We start from the raw sequence: 16,448 nt of genomic DNA, 5'->3' as shown, positions 1-16,448 counted from the left end.
GTGAAATTTGTATGAGAAGTAGATGTCTACCATCCCACCATGAAAGCTGTTTCCTCCAATTTTACATTGCCTGACAAAAACATTAAACAACCAGTAGGTGGGGTCAAATGTCAATTTAAGTTCGTACACATCCACACCATCTGGAGTTATGTAATTGATTAGAGTTGCATATCTCTGTACAGTAGAATTGTTTGTGTTTAGTGGTGCTACCAGATCTAGTGGGGTATATAAGGCATGTGGACAGTGTGGGATGTTGAGTGGTTACAGTGAAGAATACAGAGGTGCTGCTTACTTGTGTTAGACAACATTACTGTTATCTGACAGACTTTAAAGAGGGTCTCACGGTAGGTCTCCATTTGGCTGGCTGGTTGAATCAGACAATATCTAGATATGTGGGGCATTTAGATGTGACAGTGGCTATTGTTCGACCACTCGGGATGTGGTGACAATTGTAACATTCTGCATCATCCTGCACAATTGATTGGAGACTACTAGTAGCCACACTAGGGAATTATGATTCAATGCACAGGTTGACGTTAACACTTCAACAAAAACGGGTGCATTTGGAACGGTATCATCACCAAGAAGCATGGACTGCTGATGAATAGTGTCATATTCTGTTCAGTGATGAATCGTGGCTCTGCAATACCCCAGATGGCCATCACGGCAAGCATGGGGATGATCTTGTGAGAGGTCCCATTCATCTAGTGTTTTGGAGAGAGACAACAGTGGCATTGTTTCTCCTGGTTCATTGTATGGAAAACCATTGGCTATGTCTTCAGGTCACAGCTGATAGTGGCTGAGGTAACTCATAGCACATTGGTACCGAGTGTCTGCAATGTCTCCCTGAAGTGGCAAGATCCGTGTGTCTTGTCTTGCGCGCTTGAAAGGTTGGCAGCACATGCAAATCTTGCCTGCAGTGATAGTGACAATGTACCATATGCGTTACAGCTGTTAGTTGTGTTATTGTCTAGCTCTTGTGTACGCTGAGTGTGGTGAGACTGCATACTCTTGCAGAGAGAGTGTTTTTAGTAGAAGAGGTTTTCTGTGCATGAGGAAGCATTACGGAGCATGTGAAGCGGCAATTTATTTTGTGTGTTCCTGCTTCGAGGTGTCCACATTGTGACACTGTAGGTGATTTTATTTGCAAATTCCAGACAACAGGTTCAGTTAATTATACACCATGAACCGGTATGCCCACAATTTTAGCTGAGTGGAAGCTTGACAACATTTCGGACATTATGTTATGGAGTCCAGAAAAGTCAGTGAAGAGCTTATCACAAGAGGCAAAGGTCTCTTGTAGGACAGCGCATGAGGCTGTAACCAAAGAACTGGGGATGTACCCATATAAAATTATAAAATTACGGCTGTGCAGCTATTACATTATACGGACCATTCAGAACAAACAGTTATTGTGAATGGTTTCAGGAATTTGTTAACTGACAAGTCGCTGTTTTAAATGAAACCTTTTTTCACTTACAAGGCTTGGTTTCACCTATCTGGCAACATTAATTCCAAAAATTCATGAATTGGGTCATCAGAAAATCCATGTGTCTTAAGAGAAACACCATTGCACACAGAGAGAATCAGAGTGTGGGTTGCCATAATGGTAGTGCAAATTATAGATCTGATCATGTTCCTCACTACTGTCACGTTGGATGTTTTTGTTGACAGATAATTTATCTATTTATTGCCCTACTAAGTGAAAATGAGATCAGTTGTTCATGTTTCCAACAAATCAATGCTACTGCTCATACAGCACACCAGTCCCTATGACTTTTAGAAAAAATCTTTGGCATCAGAGTAATTACGAAAGGTCTCTGACCTCCGTGCTCACGTGACCTCTGTGCTCACGTGATCTGTCTCCACTCGACTATTTCCTCTGAGGTCAGCTGTCAAAATAATCGAAAGACAATAGATGAACTGAAGACAACAACAATTCATTGCCTGCATTCAATTATACATGAAACATTTCCAGCACCTACTGTGATATTGGTGAGTACAATGTATTTGATTGTAATTATTACAGATAATTTATTTCATAGGTTTAATTGTGATAAGTTAGAATCCCAACACAACTGCAGCAGCTAGCAGCAAATCCTGGCTACCAGCTTATAGAGCAATACGAATGTGCTGTCAATCTTACACATCCCACAAGGTGAGACACTTGGTGATTGATGCTGCAGAGTGACTTTGTGGACACACTGTATGTTACGGACATCTTGTGTTCTCATGTGTTACCTCTGATGCGATGTTATAGTAGTGCCATTTTCCAACAGGACAATGCTTGTCCACACACGGCACATCTCTATAAGGTGTTTGTGTGATGTTGAGGTGATCCCATCGCCAGCAAGATTCCCAGATCTGTCCCAGACAGAATGTGTGTGAGGTTAGCTTGGATGTCACTCTGTCTGATTGCCAGAATCTAGGTTATCAAAGGCCAGTTACAACAGTTGTGTAGCTTGCCTCAGGAGTGGATTCAACGGCTCTGTGACACACTTCCTAATTGAAACAGAGCACACATCCAGACCAGATGAGGGGCAAAATCATGATGATGATAGGGCCCATACTGCAAAATTCTGTGTAAATTTGACTCAGTATTCTAATCACTAAAATAACAGCACATACTCTCTGAAACTCTGAGTTTTCATTTTGTTTTCTGCTCTCCTTCTGGGTGGTTCAATTTTTTTTTCCAGGGAGCACTGTTCTGTGTAGTGATTAGATACAACACACCATTGCACATCTAGTGGTTTAAGTGAAGCACATTAAAAATACCTGTATTTTACTAATGTTAAGTGTAGGCTATTACTTGCAAAGTGATTTCTCAAGACAATTAAGGCACCAAAACAATTAATTGCCAAATCATCCTCATTTAATTGGCAGCTAACAGTATTGTTGTATCATCTATATTGTTAAATAGTGTAATGTTTTGCACTGTGGGTAGATCACACAGTAAACACCTCAGAACAAATCTTTGAACACATCATACATTACAGTAGCAAAACTAGAAATATACTTTTTAATAACATAAATATCTTTGTGTTCAATTATCACAATCCTATATCTGCATTGTAGGTGTAATTGTAATAGACATTTCACTATTTCTCTGATACTGCAAGGAACTCGGTGTGTGAATGAATGAATCTGGTTTATTAACTAGCAGTTAATTAGAAACTGGGCCAGATGTATGTGACAGGTCTAGGAACAAACATGCCTCTCTTTCATTGCCATCTAAATCCGTTACAACTGGATGTATTAGATACATAAAGCAGATGAAGTTGTTGTTACTTTTTCTTTGATAAAAATGTTTCATTACAATGATTTCAAGCACTTAGGCAGTTTGCAGTGTTGTCACGGCTGCATTTGTTGTACAATGGTTTGACTTTTGTCAAAATTAATTGATGTGGGAATCTAGCTTTATTTAAACTTATATTAAATAAGTAAACTAGAAAACACAATGAGTGAATGATTGAATTATTTTAAAATAATGGAGGTAATTCTATCCCATCCATATAGACTTCATTCTGTATTTTATTTATGATTGTAAAATAGTTTTTGTTGATTGTGTTCCACAGCTTTTATAAATCATAGAAATGACATTATGTAATATGTGAAGGTGCTGCACAAATTATTTTGTATTGTACAACCACTTTTGGTCACACAACATTTTCCAGTACAAATTTTTGTTAGTAGCAGGAGTTGCATAACAAACCATAAAACAAATGTTAAAATATGATATTTGTAAATAATTTTTTCATCCAAAGGTAGATGACTGGAGTGTCAAATAAAATATAATAAAAGAAATAATTTGTAGAATAGCTTCATGTCTTAACACAATGTCATTTCTGTGATTTGTGCTTCTCTATTTCACCTCATGTTTTTGCACCTGTTCCGGCTTTCAGTAGATGCCAAGAACAGGGTTCATGCATAAGATACCTGAATTGATAAAATGTTTATTAAAAGCATTATTAATTGTATAAGGGTCCACAACGTTTATGTTTTCACTGTTGTGTTGTAAAAATTTTCTCGGCGAATTAAATGTTTGGAAAGATTTCGGGATTGCAGCCAGATGTCGTACCCTTCATTCCACAATATTTCAACTGAACACCTGCCAGTCATCTTCAGGTGAGCCACCAAAGACTGACAAAGATGTTATCCGCTCCACCTTATATAGCATGCTGATAGTATTGCTGCACATGCGTCAGAGTCACGGTGACAGAAGGACCACAACCACCCAGCGGCAGTGCCCTTGCTGGTGGAATTGCAAGGATCAGCTGTCTTCAGTGTTGCCACTTGCTGCAGTTATCGGAGTATTCTGGCGTCTTCGTCTGGAGCAAATCTCAGAGATGACGGGACTCCACGCATTATCCAGCTGATAGCCGCTGTTGCGGTTCATTAGATTTTCCACAATGTGTATTTCAATGGATTGTTTTATAATGAAGTCCCAAAAAGGTGGTGTGGCCAAAATTAATGTTTTGTGATACTCCATTGAATGTCCATTGGAGTGTGTGTTTTTTGTCCTGTATAGACCCTAACACACTGGCAAGGTATTTTGTAAATTGACGCCTTCCACAATAACAAATTATCCTTCACTGATCTCAGCAGGTCCGAAATCTTAGGTGATGGGTGTAAAATCACTTTCACCTAAAACTTATTAAGGATTCTTGCTATTTTGTAGGAAATATTTCCAATGGAGGGTGACCACAAAGGATGATCCCTCAAAAACACATGTTTTGAATGTATAATTTTTGGTCATAAAATGACAGAAAACAGCTCGATTACCTAGTACCCACAAACCAATTTCAGTTTTTTACTGAGTTTTTACTTGCTGTTACACATCTGCGATTTAAAAAAACTGATGAATTCCATTGCCACAAATTATTGCATGAACATCATATTGTACATTTAATTTCCTTAGCTTAAACAGATCTTGTCCAAAGTAGCGATTTTTAATTGTATATGCCAATTACGTGTGTTTTTGCTCATATTTTGGGGGTTTTAACATTTTTCTCAATTCTGCTTTTTCCTCAGTTGCGCATTTTTTAAGTCCGGACTGCACGAAAATGTAAATCAGTGGATTCACTGTATTTATCTGCAGTCTGTCCTCTCTGGACACAGCAACACTGCAAATGCAGCCATTTGTGTTGTTGTGGTAATGGCGCCTTTCTGGACACAGCAACACTGCAAATGCAGCCATTCGTGTTGTGGTGTTAATCGCAGCCTACACATGGGACGGTAATTTCCTAGTCTGGCTGGTGATAATCTCCGAGCAGTGGTGCAGGATGACAGAGATTGTTACTGGAAGGCCATTACTTGTTGTCAGATTCGGATACAGATGTGAAGGGGTTAAAATGTGATTTGTGTACAATACAGCAGTCTTCGCTTGTGGTGGTCGGATGTGGTCAACCAAATTCTTGACTAGAATGCTTGTCATCACATTCGCATGCAGTCCTACATTAGGCTACTGCTACCTTCAGGTGCCTCACAAATCTGGAAACTACACAATTCAACCGACTGTCGAAATGAAGACCCCTTTCCAACTCTGTCATGTGCTCATAACGTTGTCTCACACAAGTACGTGGCGTCTCAGTGTCGTCTACAGTGATCACTCCACATCTGATGCTGTTGACATTCGTATATACTCTACTAGGCCTGGTAACAACATTAAACGTGAACAGCAGTAGTGCACTCTCATGGCCACTCCATATTTTCACAGAGAATTGCAGTTCTAATCATTTATGTACCCAAAGATTGTGTGTACATGTCTGAAGTTACATTGACAACTGACTGTGTCTTCTAGGTGCTTCACTTTTCTTGTCAGGCAGTGTAGTTTATAAACTGAACCAGTGTATATTAGAGTTCCCTATAGTTTACAATTCTGCAGATATTGACAAACGTATTACTTAATGTTTCAGAACCTAATATATTAAAATGTGGATAATTGATTGCTAAACATTTGTCATTTTAAAAAGTATTTGGGTTGATGGATATTGCTTCAAGCCACCTGACCCCTTTCTTAATATATCAGTTCATTGTATAGATTTAAGTTTATACTTACCAACCTCTTATTTGTGAATCCAGTTATTAAGAGTTTCTGTTTTGGATAGAAATTTCTGGCTGGTTGAATCAAATTTCGTGTTCCACTGAAAATATCTTCCACATTATTGTTTCAAGCAAAATTCATCCCAACATAGATGAAGACAGTATATTTTGTGCAGGTGGTGCTGTCACAGATCTCAGCTACATTTCCACAAAAGATTACATCACATGCAATTAAAATTTTGCAATAGCGATATGTTAATTTACAGCTGTTGAAATAGAAAAGGAAACTTTGAATAAACAACAAAAATATATTTAGTCAATCAATAAAGCTCTGAATTATCAAATTGACAAAGATGCCTCAATAAAATCTGCTTGGTTTACAAGTCATGTAACTATTCAAAGCAAAGACAGATGCTTTACACTTGTGGTGAGGTGGGACAGCAGTTCCAAACGTGGCGGCACCTGCCCCTCATGCCATGTGATGTCAGTTGATCCTGTAGTGGGACAGAGCTGCTATGAACATGCCTTCTGTGCATGGGTCACTCTGGGCCTTTCTCGAAAGTTCTCGATGCTGCTATTGCATCTATATAAGCAAAAAACTGTGCCAACCCCAACAGTCAGTCGTTTTAACTCTTGATGATGTGGAGACAACTATCAAAATCTCGAGTGACGTGTGGGTTGTAATGTGAGAAGATTTTGTTGAGGAAATTTGCACCAAATCATATTTATGAACTGGAGCAGTCAAGGAAGAGTTGCAGTGGGTGGAGAATTAGGCACTGTAAAAACTCATGCTTATTGAATGGTGTGTGTGTGTGTGTGTGTGTGTGTGTGTGTGTGTGTGTGTGTGTTTGTTTTGGTCAGAAAGAAAAGCAGACAGATAATGGTGAAATGAAAATTCTTACCACCAGCTTGGAAGCTTTTACTGCATGTTATTTAGAAAATAGCATACTTCAAACTGAAATAATTGATTGAATGATTACTATAAGAAGATTATCACAGCTTCCCGAAACTCAGTGTACAAAGTAATACACTTGAATTATATAATTAATCATGTAATGGAACATTATTATCAAGTTAAAGGTCACAAGAGTTTTAAAAAAAATAATTGATCATGCCGATAAATGTAAATCAGACGTAAAATAAACAATCAAATGAAATCTCCCCCCACCCCCCCCCCCCCACCCCCCCCAAAAAAAAAATTACTAATACAGCTACACAAAACCAAACATGGAAGTAAACAGATTAAGGTGTAACCTGTGTGTACTGTTTTTGCGTTTGGTGAAATAAGAAATCAGTGAAGAAGCTATCATTCATGGGTAAAATAAGAACCGTTTTTATTGAATTATTCACAAGTTTTAGAAAATATGTGCTTACTGATAACGTATAAGTGCAGTCATAATGACTCATAAAGAAATATTATAAAATTAAAATTCATGGCTAAAATAAGAAGTGTTTTTATTGAATTATTCACAATTTTTAGAAAACTTGCTCTTATTGATAATGCATATGCACAGCAATAATGACCTGTAAGGAAATATGATGTAATTATTGTATTTATTGGAATAACACCCATAATACATGTAATTTTAGGTTATAGGTTTCAGTGGCAAAGGAATAAGGATGTTGAAGTTTGATGGAAATATTATAATGATGTAATGTGAAATGAAAACAGAAACTAGAATTTACAAGAAAGGAAACAGAATAGACAAAAATGGCACACTGTTAGAAATCAGTCAGTTCAAGGTACAAGAGGATAGTACTGTATTAAGAGGTGGCTGTGGCATGAGATTATGCAAAAGTGATTAGAATGAAATAATTCACAACATACTAGAAGTATTTCATTTCTGTGCATTGGGTGTAGCAATCAAATTGAAATGCGTATACAGTAATTTAAAAGGGTGTGCAATTTTGTCTACCTTCATTCCATGAGCTAAATCTCTTTATTGTCTTTCATATAAGTAGCAGAATCTTCAAACAAGCTTACACACTTTAAAATGTACCAAAATACTTTTCTTCCATGCTGAATTACCTTGTTCTTTTCTTACTAATTTTTTACATTTGAAACATTGTGAATTACTATTCTTAAATTGACAATTTTATTTCTTATTGTATTTAATTAAAAGAAATTATTTATATGTTAATTTATCATCATTATTCTCTCAGATTACTTGCTGTTCTTCAAAAAGATCTTGAGATGCTCGACAATCCTATCAACAGAGCAATTGAATTAATAGAAAAAATCAGTGTTGAACTGAAAGAGGAACAACTGAAGAGACAAAATGACATTTGGAGGTCTGTAATGGGACTGGTAAGTCACTGTTTCACAGATTTTTAACTAACATATTTTTCTGTAGCTGATTTGAAATTATTGTCTGGAAAAAAACACACACACACACACACACACACACACACACACACACACACACACACACAAGGGGGGGAGGGGGGGGGGGAGAGAGAGAGAGAGAGAGAGAGAGAGAGAGAGAGAGAGAGAGAAGCCAAACTGGAAGGTTGTCTGTGAGAGATGAAAACTGTAAAGGAAAAACTGCTTCCTCTGATAGTTTTTCTCGTGCCATTTACCTAACAAGCTTACAATGCTGAAAACTCATACCTCCCTCCTCTTGCCTTTCGAAAGAAATATAAGAACACCTGTGGCAGTTTGACACTGCACCTTTAATGATAAAATGTTATGTGGTTGTCATGAGTAGAAATCATTCTTTCCTGCTTCAGTTTTCCTTCTTCTTTTTGTGATAACAGTGAAGGGATGAACCACCTAATGTGAGTATTCGTAAACACAAATTCTACATGCAAGTGCCTTTGTTGATATCATGGGCAACAAGATATGCTGTGTAAGATCTTTCAGAGACCAAGTTGCAAGTTACCCCTTGTAATGTAGTGTAAGTGCAGTTTTCCTGATGGACATGCAAACATCTCCACATAACAGTTTGTGGTCTTTGACATGAAGTATTCATACACTAAATATGAATGAGGCTGCTACAGTGTGGCTGATAGAGTTAAGCATTTCAGCTACGTTGGTAGTGGGTTGTGCTGATTAGAGAGAAATTACATGACTTAATTGGTTTAGTACTGGTTTGAGTTAATATCCCATATAGTCACTCTTTTCAAACACCCACCATTTTATTGAATAGGTTTCTGGGTAAACAAGGGAATATGAATGCTGTATTTATTTTCTGTAGGTTAATTGCACCACCAAAAGTGGTGCCCATAGAGAATAGTCCCCTGAAGTGCATAAAGTTGCTGGACAATGCAAAGGCTGTGCATGTTTGAAGCCCCTACGGAGTTTTCTTTACCTGTTAACCTCTTGCTCATAAAAATGATGCTCTTTAGTGCTTTTAAACATCAGAATAAATGATTGTTATTTGTGTATATATTATATGTTTTGTTTTCTTCCTTGCATTGCAGGATGCTACACAGAATTCTGTCGGTCATGTTTCACCATCTCCAAGTCTGTACTTGGATGAGTTGAAAGAGCTTCAAGTTCCTGAACTGACTGTGACTGATTTCAAGATTGGCAGTTTCATGCCAGATCGCAACCTTGCAGATGGAAATCTTAGCAGAACTCACTCAAGAGAGGAAACCCCAACTCCAAATGAACTGAGAGTCTCCAGAGAGTCATCACCACATCTTGCGGGCAGAGTGTCGCCATTTGCTGCCTCAGATGCTACAACTATTGTTCAAGATAATTTTGAGCTCAGGTTCAGGTGGGAACTGTTACAAAAAAACATTTTCCTTCAACTTCAACTTCATATTTCCTTTTGGTGCTTTCTTTTTTGTGTCTGTGAGGTATAACTCTTGTTTTGTGATATACACTAACGTCTGGAAGTTCAGAATAATTGGGATGAGTAGTAAATGGAAAGCAAAAATGTGAGTAATGACAGATGACAAAGATGTTCTCCAAACAGGAATTGTGGTTTCTGTAGGGAAGAAGTGCTTCCTGACTTTAGCAGCAAATGCTTCAAAGACAAGGAAAAGAATTAGATATTAATAATGCCTGTCATGTTTGTAGTTTCATTATATTCTGTGCATAGTCTCTTGATGAAGCAAGCAGTTTAATGCAGTAGAATTACCATTTGGAGGGTTGAACTCTCAGACTACTTAAAGCAGGTGAGGTGCAGACCACAGTTTCGGAAGTGTTGAATGCGTCACAAATTGTCATATTTAGGCTTTAGCTACAATTCTCAGGTACAAGAAAATTGCATTGTACACCAGTACATGGTCAACTAAGAGCATCTGCTCCACAGTAGGAACAGTATCTGATCTTCACTGCTCAAAAGATGTAATAACATATGCAAGTCAGTTGTCTTGCAGGGCTTACAGCTACATCCAAAGTTGAAGTTTCCAACAAACTGTATTTTGTCAGGAGTGTGTTGTCAGAAGCTCAGAACGTTTGATCTATATGTTAAACATCAGGCAGTAGTGTGTGCTCCCCATGTGGCTGTGCAATGATTGACTTGTTTGTTGTGGAGTCCACAATATTAAAATTTGACCACATACAAGTGGAGCAATATAACAGATAAATTCCACATCAGTTTTCAGAACAGTTGTCATTCTGCTTTTGTTAGGAGATAAAATGGTATCTGGCAGAATCCCAAGAACGTAGTGGAAAATCAATTTGTTACTGATGGTGGGATCCTCATGTGGGAAGGCATTGTATAGGAAAGGGCTTTGTTGGAGTTGGGAGTTGGTTGTAGGAATATTTTTATTGCTCAGATTTAGAGAGGTGATATATTCCAAATATGTGTGACTTTGCAGTGGTATTGTTTGGGTGGACTTCCTTTTCATTGACAATAATGCCCATCTACGTTGAGCTGTTGTAGTGGATTCATTTTGCAAAGGTAAAAGTATCCAGCACACTGATTGATCGATGAGATCTTCAGATCTGAACCCTATACAGCGTGTCCAGGATGCACTGGGGGCACCTCCTACCAGATCTTTGTCAGGACTGGGATTGATTGTCTGTAGAGCTGTTGAGTTACCTGATAAAGAGCATGCCCCATCACTTCCAGTTATATGATGTTAGTTTTGTGTAATTGTAATCATGCACTGTTGAATTAGCAATAGCTACTGAGTTGAAGAGAGAGCACTCATATTGTCTTTGTTGTTGTTGTGGTCTTCAGTCCTGAGACTGGTTTGATGCAGCCCTCCATGCTACTCTATCCTGTGCAAGCTTCTTCATCTCCCAGTACCTGCTGCAACCTACAACCTTCTGAATCTGCTTAGTGTATTCATCTCTTGGTCTCCCTCTACGATTTTTACCCTCCACATTGCCCTCCAATACTAAATTGGTGATCCGTTGATGCCTCAGAACATGTCCTACCAACCGATCCCTTCTTCTGATCAAGTTGTGCCACAAACTTCTATTCTCCCCAATCCTATTCAATACTTCCTCATTAGTTATGTGATCTACCCATCTAATCTTCAACATTCTTTTGTAGCACCACATTTCAAAAGCTTCTATTCTCTTCTTGTCCAAACTATTTATCGTCCATGTTACACTTCCATGCATGGCTACACTCCATACAAATACTTTCAGAAACGACTTCCTGACACTTAAATCTATACTCGATGTTAACAAATTTCTCTTCTTCAGAAACGCTTTCCTTGCCATTGCCAGTCTACATTTTATATCCTCTCTACTTCGACCATCATCAGTTATTTTGCTCCCCAAATAGCAAAACTCCTTTACTACTTTAAGTGTCTCATTTTTTAATCTAATTCCCTCAGCATCACCCGACTTAATTTGACCACATTCCATTATCCTCGTTTTGCTTTTGTTGATGTTCATCTTATATCCTCCTTTCAAGACACTGTCCATTCCATTCAACTGCTCTTCCAAGTCCTTTGCTGTCTCTGACAGAATTACAATGTCATCGGCGAACCTCAAAGTTTTTATTTCTTCTCCATGGATTTTAATACCTACTCCAAATTTTTCTTTTGTTTCCTTTACTGCTTGCTCAATATACAGATTGAATAACATCGGGGAGAGGCTACAACCCTGTCTTACTCCCTTCCCAACCACTGCTTCTCTTTCATGTCCCTCGACTCTTATAACTGCCATCTGGTTTCGGTACAAATTGTAAATATCCTTTCGCTCCCTGTATTTTACCGCTGCCACCTTTAGAATTTGAAAGAGAGTATTCCAGTCAACATTGTCAAAAGCTTTCTCTAAGTCTACAAATGCTAGAAACGTAGGTTTGCCTTTCCTTAATCTTTCTTCTAAGATAAGTCGTAAGGTCAGTATTGCCTCACATGTTCCAGTATTTCTACGGAATCCAAACTGATCTTCCCCGAGGTCGGCTTCTACTAGTTTTTCCATTCGTCTGTAAAGAATTCGTGTTAGTATTTTGCAGCTGTGGCATACAAAACTGATTGTTCGGTAATTTTCACATCTGTCAACACCTGCTTTCTTTGGGATTGGAATTATTATATTCTTCTTGAAGTCTGAGGGTATTTCGCCTGTTTCATACATCTTGCTCACCAGATGGTAGAGTTTTGTCAGTAGTTCCAATGGAATGTTGTCTACTCCGGGTGCCTTGTTTCGACTCAGGTCTTTCAGTGCTCTGTCAAACTATTCACGCAGTATCGTATCTCCTATTTCATTTTCATCTACATCCTCTTCCATTTCCATAATATTGTCCTCAAGTACATCACCCTTGTATAGACCCTCTATATACTCCTTCCACATTTCTGCTTTCCCTTCTTTGCTTAGAACTGGGTGTCCATCAAAGCTCTTGATATTCATGCAAGTGGTTCTCCTTTCTCCAAAGGTCTCTTTAATTTTCCTGTAGGCAGTATCTATCTTACCCCTAGTGAGATACACCTCTACATCCTTACACTTGTCCTCTAACCATCCCTGCTTAGCCATTTTGCACTTCCTGTCGATCTCATTTTTGAGACATTTGTATTCCTTTTTGCTGCTTCATTTACTGCATTTTTATATTTTCTCCTTTCATCAATAAATTCAATATTTCTTCCGTTACCCAAGGATTTCTACTAGCCCTCGTCTTTTTACCTACTTGATCCTCTGCTGCCTTCACTACTTCATCCCTCAAAGCTACCCATTCTTCTTCTACTGTATTTCTTTCCCCCATTCCTGTCAGTTGTTCCCTTATGCTCTCCCTGAAACTCTGTACAACCTCTGGTTCTTTCAGTTTATCCAGGTCCCATCTCCTTAAATTCACACCTTTTTGCAGTTTCTTCGGTTTTAATCTACAGGTCATAACCAATAGATTGTGGTCAGAGTCCACATCTGCCCCTGGAAATGTCTTACAATTTAAAACCTGGTTCCTAAATCTCTGTTTTATCATTATATAAACTATCTGATACCTTCTAGTATCTCCAGGATTCTTCCATGTATACAACCTTCTTTCATGATTCTTGAACCAAGTGTTAGCTATGATTAAGTTGTGCTCTGTGCAAAATTCTACCAGGCGGCTTCCCCTTTCATTTCTTAGCCCCAATCCATATTCACCTACTATGTTTCCTTCTCTCCCTTTTCCTACACTCAAATTCCAGTCACCCATGACTATTAAATTTTCGTCTCCCTTCACTATCTGAATAATTTCTTTTATTTCATCATACATTTCTTCAATTTCTTCGTCATCTGCAGAGCTAGTTGGCATATAAACTTGTACTACTGTAGTAGGTGTGGGCTTCGTATCTATGCTGTTTGTAGTAGCTTACTCACATTCCTATTTTCCTATTCATTATTAAACCTACTCCTGCATTACCCCTATTTGATTTTGTGTTTATAACCCTGTAGTCACCTGACCAGAAGTCTTGTTCCTCCTGCCACCCAACTTCACTAATTCCCACTATATCTAACTTTAACCTATCCATTTCCCTTTTTAAATTTTCTAACCTACCTGCTCGATTAAGGGATCTGACATTCCACGCTCCGATCCGTAGAACGCCAGTTTTCTTCCTCCTGATAACGACATCCTCTCGAGTAGTCCCCGCCCGGAGATCGGAATGGGGGACTATTTTACCTCCGGAATATTTTACCCAAGAGGACGCCATCATCATTTAATCATACAGTAAAGCTGCATGCCCTCGGGAAAAATTACGCCTGTAGTTTCCCCTTGCTTTCAGCCATTCGCAGTACCAGCACAGCAAGGCCGTTTTGGTTATTGTTACAAGCTGTATCGCTGAGGCACGCAAGCCTCCCCACCAACGGCAATGTCCATGGTTCATGGGGGGGGGGGGGCATATTGTCGTAGGAAACGGAATAATTCTGTAGAACAAATGACTGAGAGGCAGGCTGTGGAATTTCAGCCCTTTTGCACAAGCCAAGTTGTGAACATGTCCTATACAAGGGTGCATATCAACTCTGATATCATGCAAACACTCGATTTTTCAAATGAAAGCATGTTAAGGGCATACCTTGAATAATTCGATTTGGGAAAACTTCCACCACCAGAGTTAGCTGCTACAGGAAACAACTTGCTGATGTTAGGGTTCTGTCAACTATCACAAATTGTAATAGCATTTTAAAATGACCACAGTACAGCAAATCATTTGCCAGTACTCAAAGCTGGACAACAACCACAACTGACGAGGAAACATACCAGCCAGAAACACCACACTGTTACATGGTACAGGAGGCCCTGAATTGTATATGTAACTCTGCTCTTTGCACATTGCGTATACAAATTCGAATAGGCACAAGAACATTTCTATTCGATGCTGGACCCATCAAAAAGTTTGCCTGATTTGATTAATTCTGATACAGGTTGGTACATGACAATAACAGGGAATAACAGGGTATCAGCTTGCTGTGAACACTGTGAAGCAATGCATCCTGTGGACACCATTCCGGCAGGGGTGAAAATAGTGTTGTGTGAAGGCTGTTTGAATTGGATGACAGGTGAACGTCCTGATACTTCTTTCACCATTTATCCCTGGCAAAACATTCAGGTACCTAATCTGTGGTCATGTGCATCTGTTTTTTGCCCTGTAGTTATCTGCAGGGGACCTGTTCCTTCAGCACACCTCCCATCTTGTTGCCAGATTCAAGTGAAATCGTAATTCGGTTTTATAGAGAGTACTCTGCTGCATTGATCCCTTACGTAGCTTGCATTTATCATGAATTTCTTTTGCAGTGCAAATGTGACTAGAAAAAGCACACGTGACTCCCAGGTACAAGAAGGCAAAACAAACCTACACAGTTACAGACCAGTATCCTTAACTTCATTTTGCTGCAGAATTATTTTGAAAATTCTAAACTGAAGTATAATAAATTATCTTGAAAGAGGAACGCTTCTAACTACTAATCAGAGAAAATTTAGAAAGCATTGCTCTTACGTAAATAACTTGCTCTTTTATATATAAAAACAAAGATGAGGTGACTTACCGAATGAAAGCGCTGGCAGGTCGATAGACACACAAACATACACACAAAATTCAAGCTTTCGCAACAAACTGTTGCCTCATCAGGAAAGAGGGAAGGAGAGGGGAAGACGAAAGGAAGTGGGTTTTAAGGGAGAGGGTAAGGAGTCATTCCAATCCCGGGAGCGGAAAGACTTACCTTAGGGGGAAAAAAGGACAGGTATACACTCGCACACACGCACATATCCATCCACACATACAGACACAAGCAGACATATATGTCTGCTTGTGTCTGTATGTGTGGATGGATATGTGCGTGTGTGCGAGTGTATACCTATCCGCTCCCGGGATTGGAATGACTCCTTACCCTCTCCCTTAAAACCCACTTCCTTTCGTCTTCCCCTCTCCTTCCCTCTTTCCTGATGAGGCAACAGTTTGTTGCGAAAGCTTGAATTTTGTGTGTATGTTTGTGTTTGTTTGTGTGTCTATCGGCCTGCCAGCGCTTTCGTTCGGTAAGTCACCTCATCTTTGTTTTTATATATAATTTTTCCCAGGTGGAATGTTTCCTTCTATTATATTAACTTGCTCTTTTGTTGCACAATATGCTGCAAACCATGAATGGAAGGCAACAGGCATATTCCCTATTCCTAGAGTTCTGGAAAACATTTGCCACACTACCTCGCTGCAGACTGCAAACAAAGGTGCAAGTGTATGGTGTAGGTTCTCAGATACGTCAGTGGCTCAAAGACTTTTTAAGTAACAAAACCAAATACATTCCCTGAATGAATGGTGACTGTTCAACAGAGAAAAGGGTGTTGTCAGAAATGCCCATGGAAGTTGATCGGACTGCTCTTGGTCTCTATATACATTAACAGTTTGATGACTGGTATGGTGTATGGAAAAGTGTCATCGTTGAGTGACTGTGTGAGGATACCGGCTGCCTTAGACAGAACTGCTATTTATTGTGATGAATCACTGGCAGTTTGCTCTAAATGTGGAACTATGTAAATTAATGCAGGTGCATAGGGAAAACAATCACATAGTGTTGAAATAGTGTA

The 16,448-nt window shown here is 38.9% G+C and overlaps 1 protein-coding gene across 7 annotated transcripts in view; it reads left to right on the top strand.

Moving 5' to 3' along the window:
* LOC124711372 (inhibitor of nuclear factor kappa-B kinase subunit alpha) overlaps nt 1-16,448 on the top strand; it is a 183,897-nt gene that overhangs the window by 150,922 nt on the left and 16,527 nt on the right. For all 7 annotated transcript variants that reach the window (XR_007005466.1, XM_047241418.1, XM_047241420.1 and 4 more), the window contains 2 exons: nt 8,206-8,350; nt 9,466-9,764. Coding sequence is in view for 6 of the 7 variants with exons in the window: in XM_047241418.1 (XP_047097374.1) it covers nt 8,206-8,350; nt 9,466-9,764 (444 nt within the window). In the remaining variant the exon portion in view is untranslated. The remainder of the gene's footprint in view (nt 1-8,205; nt 8,351-9,465; nt 9,765-16,448) is intronic.

Source organism: Schistocerca piceifrons, chromosome 8, assembly GCF_021461385.2.
Source record: "Schistocerca piceifrons isolate TAMUIC-IGC-003096 chromosome 8, iqSchPice1.1, whole genome shotgun sequence".
Classification (NCBI taxonomy): Eukaryota; Metazoa; Arthropoda; class Insecta; order Orthoptera; family Acrididae; genus Schistocerca; species Schistocerca piceifrons.
The sequence above is the reverse complement of the archived record's forward strand: the minus strand, read 5'-3'. Positions and strand labels throughout refer to the sequence as shown.